The following is a 26,413-nucleotide window of genomic DNA, read 5'->3' as shown; positions in this document are numbered from 1 at the left end:
TATAATAAAAATGAAAATGCAAACTTACTTAGCGCTGCTTTAGGCTTTAGCTCAGCTATAGCTGCTCTTCTCACATCTCTGGCAGGAAACTTTTCCTCAAAGTATAATAGTTTCTTGTAAAATGTCTCTCAACTTTTGGATTTTAGCGAGGCTGAAGTCAACTGACGAATGCTGGCGAACGAGAAACTGACTTCAGCTCCGTGACTTTTAGTGTTTCTCGTTGCAGAAAAAAACATACAAAGAAACAAGCTGGAGTGATTATAAATACAAATCAGTCTGTGTTGCTATGTGACCAGCAGTCTGTGCGCCAACCTTCAGGGTTAAAGGGTGATTAGCAGATATACGCTACATTAACTCCAGCATTTAAGACCATTTAGTGTTAAAACTGAGAATGATAAGCAGAGCTTTATTTTACTGCAAGGGAGGATAATTTCATTTTACCTACAAATCTAATTCTGCTGTGGAGCCACAACAGGGCAGCAAAAGAGCCGCACATGTTGCCGACCCTTGGCTTAGACAGTTGCATCAGTTGGCAGCCCAAATAAGCAGTTTAGCAATGCTAACTGGAGCAGTATAAGCTTCCATTATTTTCAGTGGAATAACCCTACTAAAACAGCATAGCTGGTAAGCTGGTTTATGCTTGCTTTTGCTGGTCTAATACTGGTTTAGTTGGTCACCCAGCATGGTAATGCTGGTTGACCAGCACGCCAGCATCCGAAACCCAACATATGCTGGTTTTGCTGGTGACCTGCTATGCTTTTCTAGCAGTGAACATAGTGCACAGTTGCTAGTGCTAATTTAGCACCACAGTGATCAGTGGAAGAAAGGCTGATAGGGATTATTTCAGTAATGTACTGCTGCTAATGATGCTTTCAGTGAATAGCATTCTTCTCCCTGCATTCCCTTCTGAGATCATTCCTCACTACCTCACACAGAAGTGGGTCAAAGTCTGACAGCCATTGAATAAAATAGAAGACTGTTATCCACGGAGACTGAGAATGATGCAGAGAAGGTGAGAAAGAAGAGGCGATGGGGAGAGTGGAGGAGAAAGGAAAGGAGAGGAGGGATTAGTTGAGTAGGGAAGGTGAAGAAAGAGAAGAGAAGAGAGGAGAGAAGAAAAGAGAAGGGTGATTTCACAGATTTTTATGTAATGCATATGCCAGCAGGTGCCAACCCATATTTTAGGCCTTCTCTCATTTAGCACCACCTGATTCAGCATAGAACTAATTAACAAGCTCCTGGTGTGCAGGTCAGGTGTATTAGAATAAGGAAAACACAAAAATGTGCAGAGCAGAGCCCCAGGACTGAGAAAGGAAACCCCTGGTTCATGCTCAGAATCTTCCTAATGCAAACAGTGACCCCTGCTGGTAAATAGAAGTAACTACAAGAAAGGAAACCGCAAAGGGCCACACTTAAGGAGACAGTTCAGGCATAACATTATGACCACCTCCTTGTTTCTGCGCTCACTGTCCATTTTATCAGCTCCACTTACTATATAGGAGCACTTTGTAGTTCTACAGTTACAGACTGTAGTCCATCTGTTTCTCTGCATACATTTTTAGCCCCCTTTCACCCTGTTCTTCAGTAGTCAGACCCCCATGGACCCTCACAGAGCAGGTACTATTTGGGTGGTGGATCATTCTCAGCACTGCAGTAACACTGACGTGGTGGTGGTGTGTTAGTGTGTGTTGCGCTGGTCTGAGTGGATCAGACACAGCAGTGCTGCTGGAGTTTTTAAACACCTCAGCGTCACTGCTGGACTGAGAATAGTCCACCAACCAAAAATATCCAGCCAGCAGCGTCCTGTGGGCAGCGTCCTGTGACCACTGACAGTGTTTGAAAACTCCAGCAGCACTGCTGTGTCTGATCCACTCAGACCAGCACAACACACACTAACACACCACCACCACATCAATGTTATTATTGTTTATTATTAATTAAATTAATAAGTAAATCATTAAGATGTAAACAGTCATTCCGAGTGGTTTGGTGTGAAATGCTCTGTCCTAGAGAAACTTACAGAGTCAGAATTGTTCACAATGGTGGTGATAGGAACCAGACATCCACCTCTAAATGCTCCCGCGCAGAATGTTATTGTATTAAATGCGTATAAATACAGTGCCTGAGGCCTGAGACATTATTTTACAATAGTTTTGGAATAAAAGCATATTTTTTAAAGACATTTATGGAGGAGAAGTATGTGCTTTTCCACCATTTAGTCTCACCAAACATGTCTTAGCTGATCTAACTTGATTTTCCACCAAACTGTTCCTTTAAGCTGTGTTGCTTCAGAGCTTTAACTGCTGCTGAATGAGCTCATCTGAGTTTACATTTGTAGCCAGACTGATGCAGTAAATTTGTTTGGCTGCAGTTTAGCTGGCTAGCTGTATTCCAGTCTCCTTTTGTCATTTAGGTCTCAGACACTTATTCCATTCCTACAAATGGAGCTGACCATAGAGACGACGGCCGGTTTGTAGCCAGTGCCAAAATGCAGCTTAATGGAATCAGTTATGTACAGCGGGCCGTCTGAGCACAGCCATTTAACTAATTACTGCTTAATGCATCAACTGCACAACGTAAGCGTCCCCATCATCAAACAGCTAATCTGCTTAGTGATCTCTTCTGTGTTTATAATGGGGATTACTGACTTAGTTACAGTGTGACTGTCCCTGCTTATCCTGACGGTTTGACCTTTGCTTTTAAAGGAATTGTTCAGCATTTTTTAACTGAATCTCTATCTGCTGCATCTCTAGCATGCGGTCGATTAGCATGGACAATAATTTCAACTCGTTTCTTTATGCTGACAAAATAGCTGAAAAACCAGTTGACTCAAAACACTTATAATAGAAGTCAATGGGCAGGTGTTGATTCTTTTGAATCAACAGGTTTGACATTACTGTGTGTGGAAATTGCTCATATGAAACAGATGCAGCAGATAGAGATTAGGTTAAAAGATGCTGGAGCGAGGTGCGAAATACAGGGGGTCCTGGGGGTTCCAGGACTCCCTAATTAATCTCTTGGACCCCCTGAATGTCTCAAAATCATTCTGGGGGGATCTCTGAAAACCATGAACGGGGAACTCTGTGTTTAATATTCTTTAAACACAGTGGGCAGTTAAGGAACCAGCCTTGTGACTGGAAGGTCACTGGTTCGATCCCCTGAGCCGACAGTACGTGACTGAAGTGCCCTTGAGCAAGGCACCTACCCCCCCAACTGCTCCCTGGGCAAGTGTGCTCACTGCCCCCTAGTGTGTGTGCATTCACTAGTGTGTATGTGTTTCACTGCACGGATGGGTTAAATGCGGAGGTGAAATTTCCCCATTGTGGGACTAATAAGGGTCACTCAACTAACTAGAGACGCAGCACTACATTGCCTGGGTGGCACTGTAGCATATTGGTTCACTCAGTTGGTCCTTCATAATGCATATGGCAACTTTGGGATACCTCTGAAAAACCTGCCAAATTTCCTAAGAGTTTGGTGGAAAGAATAAATAGTTACTTATTTCCCAAACCAAAGACAAAATAGGAGATGTAAGATCTCAGCGAATGTGTGGAAGAACACATTACCAAACTAGAACAGAGCACTTTCAAAGGAAGAATTGTTAAACCAAACATTTTGTTGACTTTAAAACTAGCACCAGCACTGCTATGGTGCATGAGCTGGAGCTGGAGTAGTATTTTGCACACTGCGCTGGAGTATTCCTGTAATTTATCATGTAATCAAATCTTTTCAGCAACTTCCCATTGGGTTCCATTATAAATGTGTTCTGAGTAACAGGTTATCTGTTCTTTTGTAAGTATAGGAAAATGATTGTCTGTGGTAATCATCAATCAACAGATGCAGCAGATCAAAAATGAGGTTGAAAAATGCTGGAGAACTCCTTTGATTCATCATCTGATCTCAAACAGCAACATAATGAACATTAGCTCATGACATCATTGTTGCTTCTACACCTGAACGTAAAAGAGAACGAAGACTTCCCGCAGAGGCAAAGTATTCTTGATATAACGAGAAGCGGAAAAGTACATCTAATCTAATTATCGCAACTGATGGGCTGAGCAGTAGAGAGGAACTGGGTCTTCACCCCGGAAACATAGTCAGACACACAATGGGATTAAGGCCTTGCCAAGCCTTTCGTTACCTTAGTGACCTACTGTTGCCTGGATCGCTTGGTTATTTACAGCATGGTGACAGTGCCGTCACTTCAGTGGACGTGGTCTGTGGCATGACACACTGTAGATTCATAACATGATGAGTCATAAAGCATTCAAGGGCCTTTTCCATTCTGACCCCCAAATTTGATCTCGTTCTCTTGTCTAGCCTTTAGAACCCTAGAATTTTGGGGATTTTTTTTGTGTTTTTTTGGGTCAATTACAATTACAATTATAGAGTATTTACATGAGACAGTCACACATGCCATATGTTTTTATTTTCAGGAGACCCTGGGCTACTCAGATATGCCATTATTTGACATCTAAATGCAAAATTTGATATCTTTATAAATTTGAGTCATTTCTGATCAAAAATGTACCTAGTGCCTGCAAAACTTTGTATTTTTTTGCTTATAGAGATCTTGAGAACAAGTTGCACCTCAGATACATTTTCAGAAGTTGTTCATGCTGAGTCCTAAAACTCTGATACACAGTAAGACAGACTTTATTTTTAATTACAAATTAAGCTGCATGTTTAATATCAGATATTTGTAACACTCAAAATCAATGTAAACTGAAAGACAGAGCTAAATATAAGCAATTTTATATTAGTCATATGTAATATAACAGTAGCGAGTGGGGTTTGGGTGATTTTGGAGGTGAACTGCTGGCTGATGAATGGTCACAGTTGTATGAAATCACTCTGGATTGTAAGGGCAGAGTCTGATGAGTGGTCTGATTGTGAATCATGTTGATGTTTTAACACTTGAATATGAAGGCCAAACAGCAGAGCACTAATATCAGGATTTTAGGTGTCTGAGCCAAATTACTCACTGATGCTGACATCACAGCTCGACTACGTCATGCCTGGTAGTTAGGGGCAGGTCTGCTGAATGTCCTGATATGTGGATCATGTTTGTACCTTAAACCGTTCTGAAGTTATAAAGGTTAGAAGTGACCTAACGTTATGCCTGCCAGGCTACCTTGATGTAGGCTATACAATGATGTGAATATTCTAGTTGTGTTAGTATGCTATTTACTATGTGTGCAGCATATAATGTAAAATAATAGATGTTTCTGACAGTCGCCCTACATTTGGGCGAGCTGAAACATGTGACAACCAACCCCACCCATATCAACACACCACTCTATATTTACTTCCTGTTTGGTAGCTAGCATTAGTTATCATTGGCCTTCAAATCAGATATCCAAAAAATGAGCTAACTGCCATTTCTACTTACTAAAATTAATACAGTTTCACTGTGTGGCTCAACAGGGAAATGATTTTTATGTTGCATATTTGTGAAAGTTCCCCTAACCATATTATTAAGAGTGTGCCAACCAACCCCATTCTCTCCTATATCAACTGAACAACTGTATATTTTATTTAAAAAGAGGTTTATTTGGGCTCCCAGTGGTGCAGCTGTCTAAGGATTTGCCCTGATTTGTTGAGAAATCACTAATTTGAATCACAGTAACGGTCCAGAAGGTCTCAACTGGTCTGCTTAACTATATGTAGATGCTGCGCAGTATGGGATCATTCAGTATTGAATACAAATTATTCCTGCGCTCATAGTGTGGATGTAGTGTTATATTGTAACTGTTCCAACCCATCAAACCTCAGGAAAATAATTATCAAGATATATTTTGTGTGTTGAGAAAATGTCTTCAAGGACTGTGATGTTAGAATTTGCCATATCCCACCACTATTTGGGTAATAGGTAGGTGATAGGGACCCCTAGAGGGTGTAATTGCTATGTACATCTAAGGATCCATATCATAGCATACATTTTTTTTTTCATAATAATGTGATTTACTACACTACTAAGTTTTAGAACGCCATTCTCTCTGCACTCCATACAGTCCATATATGGAAACTAAGCTGGCCGTTTTGGATGAATTGTTTTTGTGATGTCACAAAAAACAACACATTTGCATACATCTGCCTATTCAGCCTACAACTGCTCCGCCCACTAATTCTAATGTTATAAGGAGTATTTTGAATGATGCACAATGCAGGGCAGCCAATAAGAAGAGAGATCATTAACATATCAGTCTTAAAGGCACAATAACAAAAACAGCCTGTTTAATTCTTTTATTTTCAAGTGTAAACTTAGGGTTTAGGAACAGACACCTCCTAAAAGGAAGTAACCAATAAATGATCATTTTGTATATATTTGGCTTATTACTGTTTCAGTTGATGTCTTGAGTTAAAATAGATCATAAAACAGGCCTTGTAAATATCTAAGGTCTGAATATCTAATTGTTTTTTAACGCAGTTTGAACTAATTTGGTAAAATGATCCACATATATAATTTGCCATAACTTTTGCACAGGTGACATTTTATGTTTTATTCTCCAATATGTCAAATTTAGCAAATAAATGTAACAGTGTTTTAAATTGTGTATTAAAATATGCAGAAGTGTGTGTGTTCTCTTCTCTGTAAAGGACGTGTTAACAACAAAAATGTGTAATTTGACCAGGGATGCCGAAACGTTTGCATGTTACTGTACATAAAAATGGGTTTGGTAGGCTGTTGGGAGGTATGATGGTGCATTTTTCCTTTCACATGAACTCATCTTATCTAAAGAAATAAATATACAGCATTGAGTGTCAATGGCCTGCTGCTACTAACCACACATGGCAGGCCTGATACTTCAGTAGATAGGCACTCCGTCTCTATTCTCATTCTTATATCCATCTCAGATAGTCAGGTGTACATTTTGGGCCGATTCCAGGTTCCTGGAGTCAGCGTTTTGTGTGCTTTTGGTTAGCAGCCAGGAGGTTTTACCCCACTGTGTTAGCACACCTCTGATCTCAGTCCTAGCTGTCCTGATTTCAGCTAAGATGTCTGGATCCAGTGTTACCTGCAGTGACATGACTGTGATCCTGTGGGTCCCAGTTCAGGGCCCTTCATACTAAAATAACCTTCAATTAATTATAAAGTGACAATGTATTTACAGGTTTTTGCACTGCTGCTATGTCTTAACTTAGTTGTTGTTCTAATGTAGGCTATTATTATTATTATTATTATTATTATTATCATTATTATTATTATTAGCCTACTATGGTTAGCCGTGAGCAAGCAGTGGTAAGCAGTGACGTAAAGGGTTCAAGATGTTAGTGAGGACCAATCGCTATGGGCCTCCTGTGCTACAGGCCCTGGTGTGATTGCTCCAAATGCACTGCTGGTATTTACACCACTGTCTACCTAGCACATTATAGTAGTCCACCTTTTTCAGTAGATGTAGCCCACCTACAGTATGTGTAAAAGTCAGAGACCATCCTTTTGTTTGTTTAAATTCAGTCAAATGGCCATTAAGTAGAAGTTAGTCTTTCTTAGTGTCGGGAAAAAAGCTGAAAACATATATTTAAAAGTGAACCACTCAGAAGCCTCAACAACTAAATATAATATCATATATTTCAGTATTTATTGTCTCACTCTTTATCTTTATTACAGCTTCCATTCTTTTCAAGAGACTCACTTTCAGTGTTTCAGAGAAATCTGCAGGGATATTTTTCACACCTCCAAAGTTCAGTCTTAGAAGTTGGTTGCATTTTCTGCTTTTCACCATCCAAATAATCGCAAACACACTCAGTGATGTTGAGGTCTGGACTCTGGGGTGGTCAGTCCATTGTTTTGAGAAACACCAGCAGCTTCTTTGTTTGATGTGTCTCCTTTTCTCAGTAAGAGCTTCTTAACAGCTACACATCCTTTCAGACTCATAGTGCTGAGTGTCTCACAGTGGAAGGATGGACAGAAACTCCTGTGGATGTTTTCAGATCTGAATCCAGAGTGGAGCTTGATTTTCTCCTCTTTATGAAAGATGAGTGCTGTTTATCTGATGAGGACAGTTCTGGTGGTCTACCAGATCTTACATGGTTGTTAGGAGGTCAGTTTTATCTAAATCTTTTACATACAAACAATGTAAAATAGTTTTGAAAACTCCTGTTTTTTCACTTATTGTTGAGTTTCTCCTTCCTTATGCAAGTGGATTGTCTTCTATCTAATCTCTAATAACTTGTACTTAATAGCCATTTGACTGGATTTGATTGGAGGATGATCTCAGACTTTTGCACAGTACTGTACATGATTGATCTCTGTTCATCATCCTGAATACATCTAAAACATCTTAATGAAGCTAATTATTCTAATGTAGATTTCGTATCATTGAATGCCACCAATTCTAAACTTTTAAAGTGTAGTGTGCATTTATCCAAACATGGATGTGAATGTCTGACCCTTTGTCTGATCTGTCTTGCAAATAGAAGAAATCATGATAAAACTTCATGAAATTGAGGCTAGCATGTTCCCTGCTGCTCTGTTTGCTCATTATTATCCTCTATAATGAGCCCAGTAGGACTCCTCTAATAGAATTAAACCCAGAAGTGTCCAACTGAGTGATCCAGGCTTAGCTCCTCCAATGCCAGGCTAGCTTTCCTCTGCCCATTGACGCAACCTAACTAGCAGCTAATTAATGGGATTTGGCGTATCGTGGGACGGGTTAGAGGAGGAGAAGGAGGTTAGATAAGAAGGGATGAGACGGAGGTTGTCTGTTGTGAATGGAGGACTTGACAGCACTGAATGAGTCTACGGTGATCAAGAGACACTCTGAACGGCTCTAAAGCTGAACTTGTTTAAGGCATCATCAACTCAAGGACTCAACGTTAATCTGGACAACTTCTCTCTACTGGAGGTACCACTGATGTCCCAGGTCCATCGGCAACCTCAAACCGGGAACTCTGATGTAGCTTTCAGAACATTGGACCAACATTGTCTCAACTGGACTCCTTGACACATCACCATTAGCTTGCAGACCGGTACTGGAATACATTGACCGAAGCTAGGAGGATCCATGGAGCCAATCACGCAGGTTGTGTCCGGCGCAGAGGGTTCATTCCCCCGAAAGGTTCTAAAAGCTGCCCCACGTGGAGCTTCCACACACTTCGTGGGCAGCACCATCGTCATCTTGTCCTCCTACGCCGTGGCTACACTAGCCATGAACTGCGGGAAGAAGCTTCAGGAGCAAAGACTGAAGCCTGAACCCAGTTAATGTCTACAAGACTGGACTTCATTAAACTGGACTGGGTACAGCTGTGGAATACCATCATGGACAGCCTTGTATTTATGTGTTTTCCTTGTAATTTGAATGCACATCTACGAGGACAAAACTATGGACCAATTCAGCTAAAGCTGTTTTTAGCTGTGCAATTTACTATTGTTCATAGTTATAGATCACAGTATGTCACATAGTGTCAGAAACCACAAGTCTGTTTGAGATTACTTAACAACTCAGTGCAATTTGAGGCAAGTGTGTGATAATTGTGACATTTGCACATTGCTAATTGTTATTAGCCTCCATTGCTTGTAAGCTAAATTAGCCTTGTAGCTCCAGTGCAAAACATAAGAACCAAACAGAAGACACCCTACTGAAAAAACAAAACAGCACAGGCCAGCATGCACTTCATGCTGGTCTAAACTGGTTTATGCTGGTCTACTGCTGGTTAGGCTGGTTAGCCAGCATGGTTATACTGGTTGACCAGCATACCAGCATCCAAAACACAACATATGCTGTTGTCGGAAGAAAACCTCGTTCTCCATTTTTCAGTTTTCGTCAAGATTTAAAAACACCTGTTGCCCTTTACATTGTGTGTAAATTTCATGATGAATGGACTAAAAGAAACGGCCCAAAATGACACAGAAAAATGTCTGGTTTCATTGACTTACATTAAAAGTAAAGCATGTTTTTTCCTTCTCCTGTAAAGTTACCATTTTGGAGATACAAGGTTTTCTTCCGACAACAGCGATATGCTGGTTTTGCTGGTGAGCAGAAATGCTGGTTAAGCTGTTTAAGCTTTAGAAAACCAGACACAGTCACTCACCTGTAAACAGTGATGGAAACCTTGTTTTAAAAACAGTGCTAATGTTATCCACCAATGCTAATATAGCTAATACTGAGAGAAAACTGGAAGACATCTGTTAGCGCTATGCAAATTGGGTCATGCTAGCCATTCCCCACTAGCTTTAATTTGAAAAAACTATTGATCTAGCAGTGTGTGTGGAGATGCAGTGAGTCTGTTGGTTGTTTTTGTCTGATACACTGTCAAATGTGAAATATGTAGTTGATATATTGCTTCAGACATGTAGACCATTGTTGCTTATTATTGTTTAGACCACGACTGTAGAATTTAAAGAGCTGTCTGTGTGTTCTAGTATATAATGACTGCTGTGTGATAATAAAGAATTAAGTTATTTTGATTGAAGTGCATCTTTTAATGAAGTTGACACTGTGCATAAATGTTGAAAATGACTCAGCCAGGTTACAGTGACAAAATATTAGCTGTATCTATTGAAGTCTGACAAATAGTGATAGAATAGAATAGAATAGAATAGAATAGAATAGAATAGAAACCCAACACTAGATGTATTCAGTTATTAAATGCAAGGAAATTAAATTCCATAGTTTACAAATGAGTTATCTAACGTAAAGACTGCATATACAGGTAAGGTAATGTATTCATTATGTTTTCAACAGGGGGCAGTTTGTGTTTGGAATATTCTTCGATGTAGGTGTGTTTATATCTCAGATACAGCTTTTTTATAGTTTTACTTTACTTTTATTTAGATTAATGTTAGAATGTGATGGTTGAAGATACATTAGAAATGTGTATGAAAGGTGAATATTAACCTGAAGAAAGTCTTCTGGGCATGAATTGTCTAAACTCACCACTATATAAATGCATCAGGTTTGCCTAAAGCCTCATTAAAAATGTGTGATTGTGTGATAGTGATTGATTGATTATTTATAATATATATGTGTACAGGCCACTTATAGTGTTCTTTATTAATCTGCCTGGTGTACTCTACTTGTACTATGTCTGGATTTGAAATAAACTATATATAAACACGTAATGTATAATAATAATAATAATAATAATAATAATAGCAAATAGTATTGTACTATGTCTGGATTTAAAATAAACAAAATAATCTGGGATTTTATCCAGATTAAGCAGTTTAAGATAATGGTGATAATAATAATAATAATAATAATAATAATAATAATAATAATATCTGGATCTGAAGAAGCAAAAAAAATACAGGGCCTGGGAATTTAATAATTAATGACTTATAAAGCTAATTTATTTTGTGAAGAATGATTTAAGAACATAAAATATAAAAATAATAAGATAATCATTTTTTACTATATATATATATATATATATATATATTATATTATATATATAAATAGTTATATTATAGTTATCTACTCAAAATAAATTTTACGCTGATAAGCAGCCCAAAAAAGAACAAAGAACGAGAGAGAGAGAGCGAGAGAGGGAGAGAGAGGGAGAGAGAGAGAGAGAGAAAGAGAGAGCGAGAGAGAGAGAGAGAGAGAGAGAGAGAGAGAGTGTGTGTGTGTGTGTGTGTGTGTGTGTGTGTGTGTGTGTGTGTGTGTGTGTGTGTGTGTGTGTGTGTGTGTGTGTGTGTGGTCTCTGGCTTCACCGTCGACCGGAAGTGTGAAGCTGTCAGAGATGGAGTCGCTAGGCAGCGAATGAGCCGAGGGAAAGTTCGGCGGTGTTCGTTGTGAACGGTGTCTGAGTGTTTTCTGGTTCAGGCGGAGGAAAGAAGGACATGCAGTGAGTATGGAGGCCTGTAGCTGAACTGTGTGATTTGGAGCGCAGAAAGCAGAAACCCGGTTAAACTGACGCTGTTAGCCGTTAGCCTGCTAACCTGCTAAAAGCCACTGAGGTCCGTTTAGCGAGCACTGCGTTATAAAGCAGCTATAAATGAATAAACTGCCGTGTAAACCCCGTCTGTGGGGGTTCCGTGTGCTGGGAGCTCGGGCTAGTCCTGCTCTGACCTGCTGGAGTCCGGTTTCTGGACTTTGCCCCGTGTTTAGCCGGGCTGTTAGCAGGTCAGCTAGCGTAGCTGCGGGACGGCTTCATTCATTGATTCCGGTCTCGGCGCTGAAACGCCTGAAAACGAGCTGCAAAGCTGGCGGCGTTGATCTGCAGTGCGGTTCTGGACGGAGTTTAGGATCTTTCTCTAAATATCCTGGACGTTTTGACTTGGGCAGCGAGATGAAGCAGTGATTCCATGTTACTTTTAATGTGCACGATGATTAACTGATAAACTGAAGATGCGCACACTTCAGATGGTTCCTCCAGGGTTCTTTAGTAAAGAGAACGGCTCTATTTAGGGTCATGAGTTCTGTATAGAACCATTTTATGCTTAGATGTTTCTTTGCATGGTGAAGTGGTTCTTCAGCTAAATGTAGACTGTGTTGTATATGGTTCTATATAGCTCCAAAAGGGGTTCTGCTATTGTTAAAATGTCAGGCTTGTAACAGTAGAAGAACCGTTTTTGGTGCTGTATAGAACCAATGTCAAAAAAGGGTCTATATACAGCCATATAGAACACATTCTCCACCATATAAAGAACAGTTTAAACGTGAAATGTACCAAAGAGGCCTTGAGGAACCATCTTTTTGGTTCCTGCAGGTCAGGATTGTCCAGCTCTGCTCCAAGTTCAAATACTTGACTGTCCCCTAAATGAATTTAGGTTGTAAGACCTGTAAACCTGCTTAGACTGAGGCATTTGGTTGCAGTTTTAATCTAATACACCTGCCTAAACAAAAAGAGATGTAAATATCGGTTAAAGTGGCATTCTGGCCTAAAGCTAGCATATCACTAATGTCAGAACAAAACCTCGTATCTACAAAATGGTAACTTTACAGGAGAAAGAAAAAACATGGTTTACTTTGAATGTAAGTCAATGGAACCAGACGTCCCCCCTCCCCCAAGTCATTTTGGGCCGTTTCTTTTGGTCCATTCATCATGAAATTTACACACAATGTGAAGAGCAACAGGCATTTTCAAATTATGTCAAAAAACTGAAAAACGACAAAAGTGGAGATAGAAGGTTTTGTTCCGACAACAGCGATATAATGTTTCATGTCATATAATGTTCTGTAGTGCAGTATTTCATCCCTCAGCCTCATCGGTTTGACAGAATTCATGATTTTTTTTTTACCTTTTTGCATTTCCGTTCATCATCTTCTCTCTACAGTACCCAGCATGTATACTGCAAATACATCATACAACCACTGGGCAACTGTGAAATCCAGACTTCTAGCATAGCCACTGATGTAGAGGCTACTAAATACAAACGTCACAGTTCATCACAGTTGGCATTCGACAGCTGGTGAAAAGAAAACATTTCCACCTTTAATTGCTTGTTGTTTTCGAAAGGTCTTTCTGCTTTCGAGATCATCCTCAGAAAGGAGTTTTCCCGGTCTTTTAACCAGAAAATATCGCTCTAGAGCAGGGGTGCACAACTCCGGTCCTGGAGGGCCGGTGTCCAGCACAGTTTGGTTGTTTCCCTACTCAAACACACCAACGTAACCTGGTAATTAACAGATAAGTGTAATCAGGTGTGTTGGAGCAGGTGTATCACCAAACTCTGCTGGACACCGGCCCTCCAGGACCGGAGTTGTGCACGCCTGCTCTAGAAACTACTCTGCCAGGGCTTTTTATTTTGGCCAGAGTGCCTCTTTAAGTTAGAGTTGTAATTAGGGCTATAAATCTCTGATCTCACAACAGTTCAGTTAGTTTATCATTCTTTAAGAAACAGTCCAGTGTGTCATGAAGTAGTAAACTCAGTCAAGGTTTGATTTCATTTTGCACAAGTGTGGAGAAACTATTTAGGCCTTAGTAAAATAGAAGATAAAAAATATACACCACACTTTTTTTTAATTTGTACCATTTAAAATAGCACAAGATTTTTTTTTTCAGTTCATACTTTATATTATTATACTTCATTGTAAGTGGTTCTAACATTGGAAAGCTGATGCAGCGGAGCTGACTCCCCAAGTTGACATCAAAGCAACGCATCAATGCATTTTTTGGGAGTTATGTGGTACTAAACTTTGTAGGAAGGTACATCTCCAGGAGCAGGTTTAAGCAGCAGTGACATATGTTTTGCGATGCCCTCTGTGCAGGTGATGAAGCGAGGCCGGACAGAGCAGATCCAGTACGCGGTGACGCAGTACCTGAAGAGGCGGCAGTATGTGGACACTGAGGGCTCGCTGAAAGGAGCCAAGCTGTCTCAGTCTGCAGAGGAAATGGCAGCCAGTCTCACAGGTACGTTAACAGAGCAATGGAGGGTTTGATAGGCTAATGAGTGAATTTGACCATTTTCAGGGGGCAGTCATGGGCTGGAGGGTTAGGGAACCAGCCTTGTAACCGGAAGGTCGCCAGTTTGATCCCCTCAGCCAACTTCCATGACTGAAGTGCCCTTGAGCAAGGCACCTCACCCCCAATTGCTCCTCCGGGCGCTGTGGATAGGGCTGCCCACCGCTCCGGGCAAGTGTGCTCACTGCCCCCTAGTGTGTGTTCACTAGTGTGCATATATGTGGATGTTTCACTGCATGAATGGGTTAAATGCAGAGGTCTAATTCCTCTGTGTGCAAAAACAGTTGGCTAATGGTTCTGCATTCAATTCAGTTCAATTCTGTCATGTGTATGAGAGCTGGCCGACAGATGAGAGCTGATCAGTGACACAAAATAAGTAAACCAACCTGTGCTTGCATGCAAATATATTGAATCTATCAAAAGTCTGACATAAAATGTTTTTTCCAATATTGGTAAATGTTAAATGCAGAACGCAAAACATAGCATGTTGTATCGCCTTTTATTTCAACCTGCTCATTCAGTTCAGATGATTTTCTGTAGTAAATTTCAAATCAAATCGGCTTCACAAGATGTTGTTGTGTCCACTTACAGACTACATGATTGTTCTCTTTATAACCAGTGTTCGTATGTGTCTCCAGTGTCAAGCTGAACCCATTAAAATTCAGAAATACTAACTTTATTTTTTAGCTTTGCAGTATTGGCTTATAAAATCTGAAGGACACTGTTTCTCTCTCTTCAGTCCAGACAGAGTCTAGCTGCGCAAACGTGGTTTCTGCAGCTCCGTGCCAGTCAGACCCTCAGCAGTATGACGCTCAGTTCTCCAGATTACGAACCTTTCTGCTGGGTGAGTAACACACAGTCTGAAACTGAACCGGCCTACCATGTCAGCTCTGAAACACAAATAATGTTCATGTGCTCATAATATATACCAGATTATAGGCCAGAGCAGACTGACCCAACAAACTGTTCACATTTGTTGTAAAATGTTTAGAAAAAGAGCTGATAAACAAGTGAAAGGGAGCAAATGTTACAGAACAGTGTGAACAGAGGTAGAACATTCTAGAAATGTAACTGGGGGCATCCTACAGTGGGGAAGGAGGAATAGAAAGGTGTGAATGAAGGAAGTATGAACGATGGACATTTAGTATTAATATCCTAAAACATAGGGGTCGTTCTAGAATGAAATGAACGGATGGAGTACGTGCAACAGCTGTGTGAAAGGGACGGCGTTCTACAATGGTGTACATGGAAGAAGGACGTTCTAGAACAGTGTGAAAGCAGGTAGCATATTCTAGAATGGTGTGAATGAGGGCAGAAAACTCTGGAACAGTCTGAATGGGACCATGTTACACTTATGTGAATTAAGGGAGAACATTTCTAGAACTGTATGAACAGGTAGCATTTTACAATGGCATAGATGGAGGCAGGGCGTTCTGGAATGGTGTGAATCTGAGAATATTCTACGATGGTGTGAATGAAGGAAGAACAATATAAAACGGTGTCAAAGCAGGTAGGATATTCTAGAATTGTGTGAATAAGGGCAGAAAATTCTAGAACAGTCTGAATGGGAACATATTACAGTTACATGAATGAGGGAGAACATTTCTAGAACTGTATGAACGGGGAGCATTTTACAGTGGCATACATGGAGGCGGGGTGTTCTAGAACATTGTGAATCAGAGAGGATATTCTGCAGTGGTGTCAATGAAGGAAGAACATTCTAGAATGGTGTGAAAGCAGGTAGGGTATTCTAGAATGATGTGAAAGAGAGCAGAAAATTCTAGAACAGTCTGAACAGGAGCATATTACAGTTATATGAATGGGGGAGAAAATTCTAGAACTGTATGAACGGGGGGCATTTTACAATTATATAAATGTAGGTGGGGCGTTCTAGAACCATGTGAATCAGGGAGAATATTCTACGATGTTGTGAATGAAGGAAGAACATTCTAGAACGGTGTGAATAGGGAGAATATTCTGTATCCATGTGGATTAATGGACAACATTGTAGAACACTGTGAAAGAGTTAGAACATTAATATGGGGATCTTAATTTTTATTCTCTCTCTCTCTCTCTCTCTCTCTCTCTCTCTCCCTCTCTCTGTCTCTCTCTCTCTCTCTCTCTCACTCTCTCACTCTCTCACTCTTACTCTCACTCTCTCACTCCAGAGGCGGAGGTGCCGTGGGCAAGGGAAGTGAGTGTGGTGCTGTTTCCCCTCTTCCTCTACCTGCACCTGGACATGGCACGCTGTGGCCTGAAGGGGGCAGTAGATGCGTTTTACGGTCGCTTCCACTCCCTCTTCCAGCAGGACGCTGAGCAGAAAGCCATTGTGGAGCAGCTTCGTGGCATACTAACACCACAGGTCAGTCACCATAACAACAGCTACTCACATCACAGGTCACAGGCAACTCGTGCCACAGGTCAGTCAGGAATTACGCTGTCCAGGGCTGCAGCTGTCCAGGCTATGGAGAGAGTTTTGTTTAGGCGTTCGTGGGAATAAATCTGTTCCTTAACTTTTTTTCCTATCATGTTCTGTGTTCTGCAGGATGTGGCCTCCAATTCCAAACTCTGTGCTCTGCTGGACCACAAGTATGTGGTCCACCTGACAGACCAGGCCTACAGTTACCTCCTGCGATACCTGCAGAGCGATGACAACAGCGCCATCTGCAGGGTGCTCAGCACACACCTACAGGTGGTTGATATTGGAACGCTAGATCAGAGTTGTTTGTAATTATAATCTATTATAACAATATTTAATAAATGTTTGCACCGTTTTTTTTTTGGCCAAAATGAAAATTTTCAGGCTGTTTCTAAACATAATAATATATTGTTTTTATTGTTTATATTTCATTCAGGGTAAATTTTCTAATGAATGTATTTGATGTACTTGTAAAAAATACAACAATTTAAAAAAATTGAGAATTTATGAAACATTAATTAATTTCCTAAAAAATCATATTTGATCACTGGTCAGAAATTTACACCCCTGGTGATGAAGTTTAACATGTTCTAGAAGTTTTGATGAACAAAGCTCTGAATCTCTATTATAAATGAAATTTGAATATTTAATTATTCCACAGGTGGAGGTGACGGCTGTGCGTCGGACCGACTACCAGCTCTACGGGGCGGGGCTTAACATGGGAAACTCCACCTCCACTTCCTCTTCCTCCAGCACCTGGGCGGGTGTGGATGGGGCGGAGGGAGCAGAGCCTGTGGAAGTGACAGCGGGGTTACCTCAGAATGAGGCTGCTCTGGAGGCTCTTCAGGACTGCATTAAGCGTGTGCGGGAGGGTCCTCCCTCCTTAACGACCGTGTGTTTCTATGCCTTTCAGCACACCGATCAGCTCCTCAACACGGCCGAGGTGTCACCCGACAGCCGGCTACTCGCTGCGGGCTTCGATAACTCTGCTGTTAAACTGTGGAGTCTGCGGGCCAGAAAGCTGAAAGCAGGCCCTCACAGGGCGGACGTGGCCAAGATACGGCTCGCCTGTGATGTTCTGGAGGAAGAGGTGAGAGTACTGATGCAAGATGATACACTGCAAATAACCCAGCAGGCAATCCGACCAATTATTCAGTGTTTGTTTTTTATTGCTTTTATTGTTTTTTTGTTTTTTTTTCCTTTTCAATACTGATTTACTTGACAGAACAAGACATAGTTTCTATTAGGGACGTCCTGATCCAGCAACTTTTTAAATATTTGTATTAAACACCAAGTGAGAACAATGGAAGTACGTTAGATAGTAAAAGAGCTGTAGTTTATGTAAGATATGTTAGGATTCCAGTTGCCTTCAAATAGTGAGGCTCATTCCAAATCATTTGAGGCGTTCAAGCAAAATGAATCAGTTGCGCTGATCTAATTTAGATTCCCAGCCCAACTTCCGCACATGGCCTGACATGACATCACTAATGTTAAGAATATTCATATGCAAACTGGCGGCTCTTGAATGCATTTGATTTCACTTTTGGAAGTGAAGTTTGTCCCCCTTATTTTCTGTGCATAGGCCTTTTTCTTACACTCTCAGAAATAAAGGTAGTAAACTGTGACCGGGGCAGTGCCTCTCTTGTCACTGGGGTGGTACCCTCAAGGGTACATCTCAGTACCTTTCGTCAGGGAACATAATTGTACCATAATATTTTCTAAGCTGTACTGACTCCACACACCCCGTCTCGTCTCCAGGCTTTTTATTTTATTGATCCGTTTTAAAACATTCAGTTATGAAAAGGTACAAATATGTACTTTTCACCAGGGGAAAAAACTCATTTAGGTACACAGTTGGACCTTAAAACCACTGTTGTACCTTTGAGGGCACATTTACACTGTTTGTACCTTGATGAATGAAAATTGTACCTGCACAGTATCTTTATTTCTAACAGTGTAGGTTAGATTTGTTTTTACTCATAGAAAAAAAAAGTTATACTACCAAAGCTTATTTATTCGTGATGTTCAGCGACTGCTGCTGATAATTTGTGCGCTCATTAGAAGCTCAGGTAATTCTGCAAACCGAATCTTATACGTGATGATGCCATGAAGGTGGCCATGAAATTCTACAGTCCACTTCATTAGTTTGTGCATAGAGTGGCATGATTGATCTGAACTGATTTTGAATGTGCCTTTAATATTTCTAGTTGTTCTAACATCCTTTCTTTTTAGTCCTTTTTAATTTCACACTGCAAATATTTAAATATTTTTCTGTCCAGAAAAAAAAGGCTGTGGATAATTCTTGTTTATAGCACCTGTACAGAATTGGCGTAAGCAGAGCGCAATGGAGTAATTTGTCTTAAAATCAACTTTTTCTTGCTCATGTCAAGTATGATTCTTTATGTCTTTACATTTAAAGATAAAACTGACCAGCCCACCTATCAAGGAAACACTCAGCTAGCTCAGAGACCCTCCTTGATCCTCTGTTTCGCTCACAAATACATCACAGTATGAGAGAAAAATGAACCATGATTTTCTGTGATGAAATAGGTTGAACTAGCAATCATTTAAAGCATGGTTTGATCAGATTAGCACAAATCTAAACCCTTAAAATGTTTTTTCAGGGATTCTTTACAGATTAACTAATTGAAAAAGACATTTTATATGCATAAGTAGTTCTTTGCATGGTTAAATGGTTCTTGTCTATGATGAGAAACCTGTTGAACAGATGTATGCAAAAGTAACAATCCCAGATCAAATAACATAGTATGGTGAAGTAGGTTAATACATCGTCTGCAGAGACCTTTTCACATTTGAATGCATGATTTCTGTTTATTTGCTGAATTTAACATATTGGGGAAAAAATAAAACTGTGGGCTGTCCAAAAGTTCCACCACATTTATATACATTTTTCCAACATGTTAAACTCAGCAGGTAAATAGAAATTGTGCACTGAAATTGCAGGAAAGTGACTTGTGTAAGTTTGTTCTATGTAGAGGATTGTTAACTTATTTAGTCCTAGAATAAAAAAAAAAACATATCATTTGACACTGTTGTTCAAACTTTGATAGAAACATTTTTAAAGAATCTTATATGTGGCACCAAAAAGGATTCTGCTGTTGTTCCATGTTATAAAACCTTTTGTTGGTACTGTATAGAACCCTTTTTTCTAACATGTAGTTTCTAAAGTTAATCTAATTATTTAATTCTTATCTCAAAACAGAACAGCTTTTCCCTTAAATAACAGTTTTTGTAATGACACTATTTTTATTTTTGCTCAGGCGGATGAGGAGGACTCGTCAGGCAGTGAGATAAAGACCCTCCGTGCGCATTGTGGCCCCGTGTACCGCACAGCCTTTCTGACCGACAGCTCTGGTCTGCTGTCCTGCTCTGAAGACTCAACAGTGCGTTACTGGGACCTGAGCAGCTTCACTAATGCGGCGCTGTACCGTGGCCACGCCTACCCTGTGTGGGACGTAGACGTGAGCCCCTGCAGCCTGTACTTCTGCACCGCATCGCAGGACCGCACAGCGCGTCTCTGGACCTTCCAGCGCACCTATCCACTGCGTGTTTATGCAGGACACCTGGCCGATGTTGACTGTGTTAAATTTCACCCAAATTCTAATTATGTTGCTACAGGTTCCACAGACAAAACTGTGCGACTGTGGAGCACACAGCAAGGCAATTCTGTCAGGTTATTCACGGGACATCGAGGCCCTGTTTTGGCCCTGGCATTTTCACCAAATGGCAAGTACCTGGCCTCAGCCGGTGAGGACCAAAGGGTCAAACTGTGGGACCTGGCGTCTGGCACACTATTTAAAGACCTGCGGGGTCACACAGACAATGTAATGAGCCTTTCATTTAGCCCAGACAGTGCCCTGGTGGCCTCCGCCGCCCTGGATAACTCTGTTAGAGTCTGGGACATCCGTAACACTCATGGTGGAGCAGCGGCTGCAGCGGACGGATCCAGCGGAGAATTGGTGGGACTGTACACGGGCGAAACCAGTGGAGTCCTGAACGTCCAGTTCATGGCATGCAACCTGCTGCTGGTGACCGGGACAGCACTGGAGAAACAAGAGCAATGACCAGGGACATTGTGCTCGTGTCCCAAGTAATGCTGGTGAGTCAGAAGTCAGGAGACATTCAAATATCTGTAAGACATTCAGTGTTAGTGATCTAATCTTTATTATGGGTATGTATCAGACTGGGGTGCCCAGTCCTGGTCCTGGAGATCTATCACCCTGCAGAGTTTAGCTCCAACCCTAATCTTAACATCATGAGCCAGGTTACATAATTCCTTCAGAAGCTTCTGAATGCTAGAGCTAGATGCTGGATCTAAGCCCAGGATTGGGCAGTCCTGTATTAGACCAACGGGAAACACGTCATAGGTCAGTTTTAACCATGAGCTAGGTATTAGGTGGTAGTGTTCATACTGGACTTCTTTGAGGAGTGCTTTGGAGATGGTCAAGCACTCATCAGATCACTATGGATTGTTTATTTATATGTATTCTAATTATTTTTTTTTGTTTTTAACAAATAAACACTTACTGTCCAGATAAATGCCTTTATATATTTGTTAAGATGGCTTAGGACTTTTGCACAGTACTGTGTGCCAACTTACGTATGTAAAAGGACTTACTCTGCTGATGTAGTTACACCCATTGGTCTAAACCAAAAGAGTCGTGACCTCAATCTCATTTAAGCGTCTTACAGATATTTGGGTGGTTCCTGGCTTTTGACTTGCTGTGTATGCATATAGTGCACTTGCCATTATTGCCATTATTTCATTATACCTAGTGCACTATATACGCAGTGGAGCACGATTTGAGATTTAGGTTTTGCTCCTTATGTTTGAATGCCCATAGTTATGTGGACAATGAGGTCAGACTGTGTGCCAGATGGCTCTCTAATAGGCATTGTGCACAATTTATAATATATGATGTAGAAGCCATGGCCCTCTGACCTGTGTTGTGCACTATATCGGGAGCATGGAGCGATTTGAGATTCAGCCCATGTGTACAGGTATTGCTGTGCATACATGTTGGTGGTAGACAGATGACGGCAAACTGGATAGTCCATCGTTTGTAATGAAGCAGCGACGAAACATCAACATAATAAACATTAACTCTCGAATTTCAACGAAAGCACACTATTAGAAACTATTAGGAGAATATAGTGGCTTAACACTGTTGCCCTGCACATGGGCAGAATCACCAGTAATGCTACGGTGCCAGTGTTTACATGGCGTTATGTTGCCACCTTTGCACCATTGCCAGTTCTGCTATGGGGCGAAAAATGGTAAATGCAGCTTATAAGTGCTGATTTTGGAGCAGGATTTGGCTTCTTACATGCAAATTGAAGACACTTATTCGGACTGAGTGGACCTGATCTTAGATCAGTTCATGGAGTGCATCTTTCTGTTGGTTACTGGAGCAGTAAACAAATAATGCAAAGTAAAGCGTGGGAACGAGATCCTAATGCGTGGCCACGACTTAGCAAGGCGTGGGAACGAGATCCTAGTGCATGGCCACGACTTAGCAAGGCGTGGGAACGAGATCCTAATGCATGGCCACATCTTAGTAAGGCATGATCTCATTCCCACACCTTACTAAGTCGTGGCCACGACCTAATTATCTTATTCCCACGTGTTACGAAGTCATGGGCACGCATTATGATCTCGTTCCCACACCTTACTAAGTCATGGCCACGTATTATTTTTATGTATATGGGATGTCACCAGCAGGGCTCCGTAGATTGGCCCATATCAGGCTGTCATAAGAAAAACTTTGTATGCCAGACGGCTTCCTGTGTAGCGCACTACGTATCGACGGTGTAATAACCGTTATTTCGTGACCTGTGTAGTAGGGCTCGACTGATGTATCCCTCGACTGGTAATATCAGCTGATGTTGATGTTCTGCAGGTTTATCAGTGTCTGTAAAGGCCCAGATAATAAAGTGCTGACGGTCATGACCAGCTCACTTCTGTTATAGCCTATTATAGTATGAACACAAAAGACCACCATGGTGTTTTGTGCTCATACTATAATGAATTAAAACCAGCAATACTGGTAAGAATTCTGAGAAGCTTCTCCCGCTGTGCTATTTATATTCATGGGCTCTGACTGAAATGGATCCCTATCTGTATTTTAGGAAATGATTCTGCCACTTTTCTCTGTGTCCGAATCTTAAACTGGCTTCCTGTTTCAGTACCAGTTTTAACGAGCCCTCGTCCACTTAGCCTCGTCATTTCCCCTCGGGGGAATCCCCGACGCCATCTTAAGGGTCATTTGTTAGCTCAAGTCAAGGATGTTCGATGAGTCCTCAGAGGGCTGAGAGATCGAGCAAACATAAGTGTCAACTTTGGCAGCAGAATTTACCCAGAAATCATTGTGAGTTGACGCATTTACCCTTTCAAAACCAACAGTAATGATGGCCAAAGTGGTTTATAACCCAGCTGGGCTTTAGGTTACAAATTACTCCAGATGTGAAATATGTTGGCTTCTTATTCAGCAATCAGTAGCCTCACTCAAGCACTTAGGCTGAGGCTCAACATAGGCTGATGAGAGTGAATTCATTGATTCATGTGTTTTTCCATTATTTAGTAAACTAAATGGTTCTCTCCTATTATTATCTCTCACTATGTTAATGAAGGAATAAGGATCCATTTCAGTGATAGCCAAAATTAAGGCATTTGGCTTTCTGCTGTTTATTTGAGTTTAGGAAGTGTAGCAATTGAAAACTGACAATCATATCAGTCAGTAAAGCACAGCTAACTGAAGCTATTGTGATCAGTTTAGTTTCTGACCTTATAGAATTGAATCAGCTGATATTATTGGTTAGCAGGATGATTTTAGCTGCAGCAAAATACTTACATCGGTTGAGCCCTGTATGCACTGCACTGTTTACAGAGGACGGAGCAAAATGAGAGACTGTAGTCCGTCTGTTCCTGCATGGTTGGTTTCCTCTCACCCTCCATCAGTGGTCAGTTTCTGAACGCTCTGCTCATCTAGGACCATGGTTTGCCTTTCATGTCAAAGAATGAAGGTCATGTTGATCAAGCAGTTTATTCTGGATTGTCGTAGGAATCTTCGAATGTCAGTTCACATTTCATTTCTGTTAGTGAGGTTGTTCTGCCAAGAGAGTGTTACCTTTTTGATAATGTCCAAAATGCCATTTTTTTAATGGAAATTGAAAATTTTGTTATGGAAATTGTAAACTTGCAAAATGCCATTTGAGAAAACATCGGGGAAGATATCTAAGAGAAAACAAACATTATGTTGAATTTGTGACCCTTAGCCTAGTTTTCCACTTGTTTTTGAGAGATCTGTGTTTATAGGTTGCACATAGGATCAAATCAGCAAGAATGAAGGTTAGATTTGGCTGATGTTCTGTTTAAAAGTGCATTAAGCAAAGTTGTTTTCCACCGGAATGAGTTTATGTAGATATTATATCTATATATTATATCTCCCTGGTAAAATTTCTTGATTTTCTAAGTGAAAATAAGTTGCCACGTCCTCTGCAGAGAACACACTTCAGCACATAATGCACAATTAATGTTTCTGCTGAGTTTAACATTCTGTAAAACATTATAACATAAAATGTGACCCGTGCTAAATTTATGTCTCGTTTATCATTTTATGTTTTATTTTTTTTCCATATTTGTTAAACTCAACTAAAATAGAAATTCTGCTCTAAATTTGGCAGAAAAATGCCACATTTAAGTTTGTTCTCTGCAGTTGTTGACTTATTTTCACCTCGAAAATCAACAATACATGTAATTCGACCATTGTACCCAATGTAGCCTTTAACCTGAAAACATATCATAAAAGTCCCTTTATTAGTGAATAGATCAAATAAAAAATAAGAGTAATGAACCGAAATTAGAGCCATAAAGATTTCAGGGTAGCTCCGCCCCCAGTGCTACATTATTTATATTATTTAATGCTGAGTTTCTGTCGTTGACTTTAAGTACTTTGGCAATTTAGAACTGGCCATCATGTCTGTCCGTAAAGCACTGTTTAACTGAACCTGTTCAGTCAAATTATATTAATTACTTTGGTCATTATCAGTGAATATTTGGAGTCGTAAAGCCCTGTCAGTCAGTATCGTCTGCAGAATTTTCAAAAATTAGCTGTACTTAGTTTCACCAACAGCAGCAGACGACTCTGCAGGACTCACGTTGGGGTCTGCACTTAAGATCTTTCACAGTGTTCAGTATTTTGTTTTAGGGTCAGTTGCACTGATTCAGTCATCATTCAGATCAGTGTCATGAAAGAGGGCTGTGACTGGTGTACAGTGGTGCACCACTCATCTGTGAAGGGGAAACTGTCTCTTCTTCTCTTTGGTCTTCAGGCTACATGCTGCACATTCTTGGCAGACGTGTATTGGTAGTGACAGGGTGGAGAGAAGAGTATTGTAAGTGAAAAATGTCTGACATGTAGTTGTTAACCTGTGTCTGTGACTCATTCTGACAGAATGCAGCTGGGCTCATTTAAAGGCCTCTTTTCATATCTCAGAAAGTCATGGGTGGAAACTTTTTTTTGTTGTTGGTGGTTTTTTGTTTTTCTTGTCTCTCCAAGTGTTTGTGTGCGAAATGTTTTGGGCAAAATTTCTGCCACCATGTCTGTATGACATCTGTAGACTTGTTAAACACGTCATAACTTTGTACTTTTTCATACCATACCAAAAACTCCTTTGTTTGTATTGTAGTTAAAGCTGTAAATATATTTTTCTAATATCTAATATTGTTGTCTGGAGACTAATTTTGTAAAACAAAAAATGCTTTACTATTAATACTATTAATACTGTTTTTCTTTTTTTTATTTTTATATACTTTTTTCATTCCTTTTTGTGCTTAGAATCACTCCTAGGTTAAGAATAGTGCTTCTTAGAATTGTTCTCAGGCTAGATATTAAGAAGGAAATTGACAGGTCTGTAAATTTGTAATAATATTTTCTGTATTAAATTATGTAAAATATGAATAATATTTTTAATAGAATATTTAAAAACATTTATTTAAAAAATATTACCTTTTATTTAAGAAATTACGCTTTTTTTAAGAATAATGTTTTTTTTTTTAAAAAAAAAAAAGGTATTCATCAAGAATAACACGTTCTTAGAATTGTTCCTAAGCAAAACGTGAAGGAAAGAATTTAAAACATCTTAAGAGTTTTTGAATACCAGTTTATCTTTATTTAGGAAAATATTTAAGAATTTATTTCACGAAAAGCACTTGTTCTTAGAATTGTTCTTGAGCAAAACACTGAGAAAAAATTAAGTGTTTTTTATTTATTTATTTTATTTTTTTTTAAGTAACAAATATCTCATAGAGGTACTTCAAGAAATTTTCCCAATACATGTCACTATATTTTTTCAGACTGTTTTACAGAGAAAAAAGAACCAGTAGTGTTACATTTTATAAAAATACTATGAAAACTTCTGAATACAATGATTTTTATGGAGCATTCGACAGGCTATGTCACTCTAAATCCAGTTAAACTGGACTCATTTTGTTCTCTTTATAATGAAACATGCAGTTGGTCAGTGTTAAAGTACTGATGATATACACAACATGTTCAGATAAGCATATTGTACTGTATTGTGACATAATGAGAAATTATAACAATATATACCGTCATATTGCCC

The 26,413-nt window shown here is 40.1% G+C and overlaps 1 protein-coding gene across 1 annotated transcript; it reads left to right on the top strand.

The window, feature by feature from the left end:
• Window positions 1-11,633: 11,633 nt before the first annotated feature.
• taf5l (TAF5-like RNA polymerase II, p300/CBP-associated factor (PCAF)-associated factor) lies at window positions 11,634-20,898 on the top strand. Its single transcript, XM_036557741.1, has 7 exons — window positions 11,634-11,793; window positions 14,157-14,298; window positions 15,089-15,193; window positions 16,518-16,711; window positions 16,895-17,041; window positions 17,430-17,858; window positions 20,050-20,898. The coding sequence occupies exons 2-7, from the start codon at window positions 14,160-14,162 to the stop codon at window positions 20,851-20,853; spliced, it is 1,818 nt and encodes a 605-aa protein (XP_036413634.1). The 5' UTR covers window positions 11,634-11,793; window positions 14,157-14,159; the 3' UTR covers window positions 20,854-20,898.
• The last annotated feature ends 5,515 nt before the right edge of the window (window positions 20,899-26,413 follow it).

The sequence above is a fragment of the Colossoma macropomum genome, unplaced genomic scaffold (assembly GCF_904425465.1).
Source record: "Colossoma macropomum unplaced genomic scaffold, Colossoma_macropomum, whole genome shotgun sequence".
In the NCBI taxonomy this organism is placed as follows: Eukaryota; Metazoa; Chordata; class Actinopteri; order Characiformes; family Serrasalmidae; genus Colossoma; species Colossoma macropomum.
The sequence above is the reverse complement of the archived record's forward strand: the minus strand, read 5'-3'. Positions and strand labels throughout refer to the sequence as shown.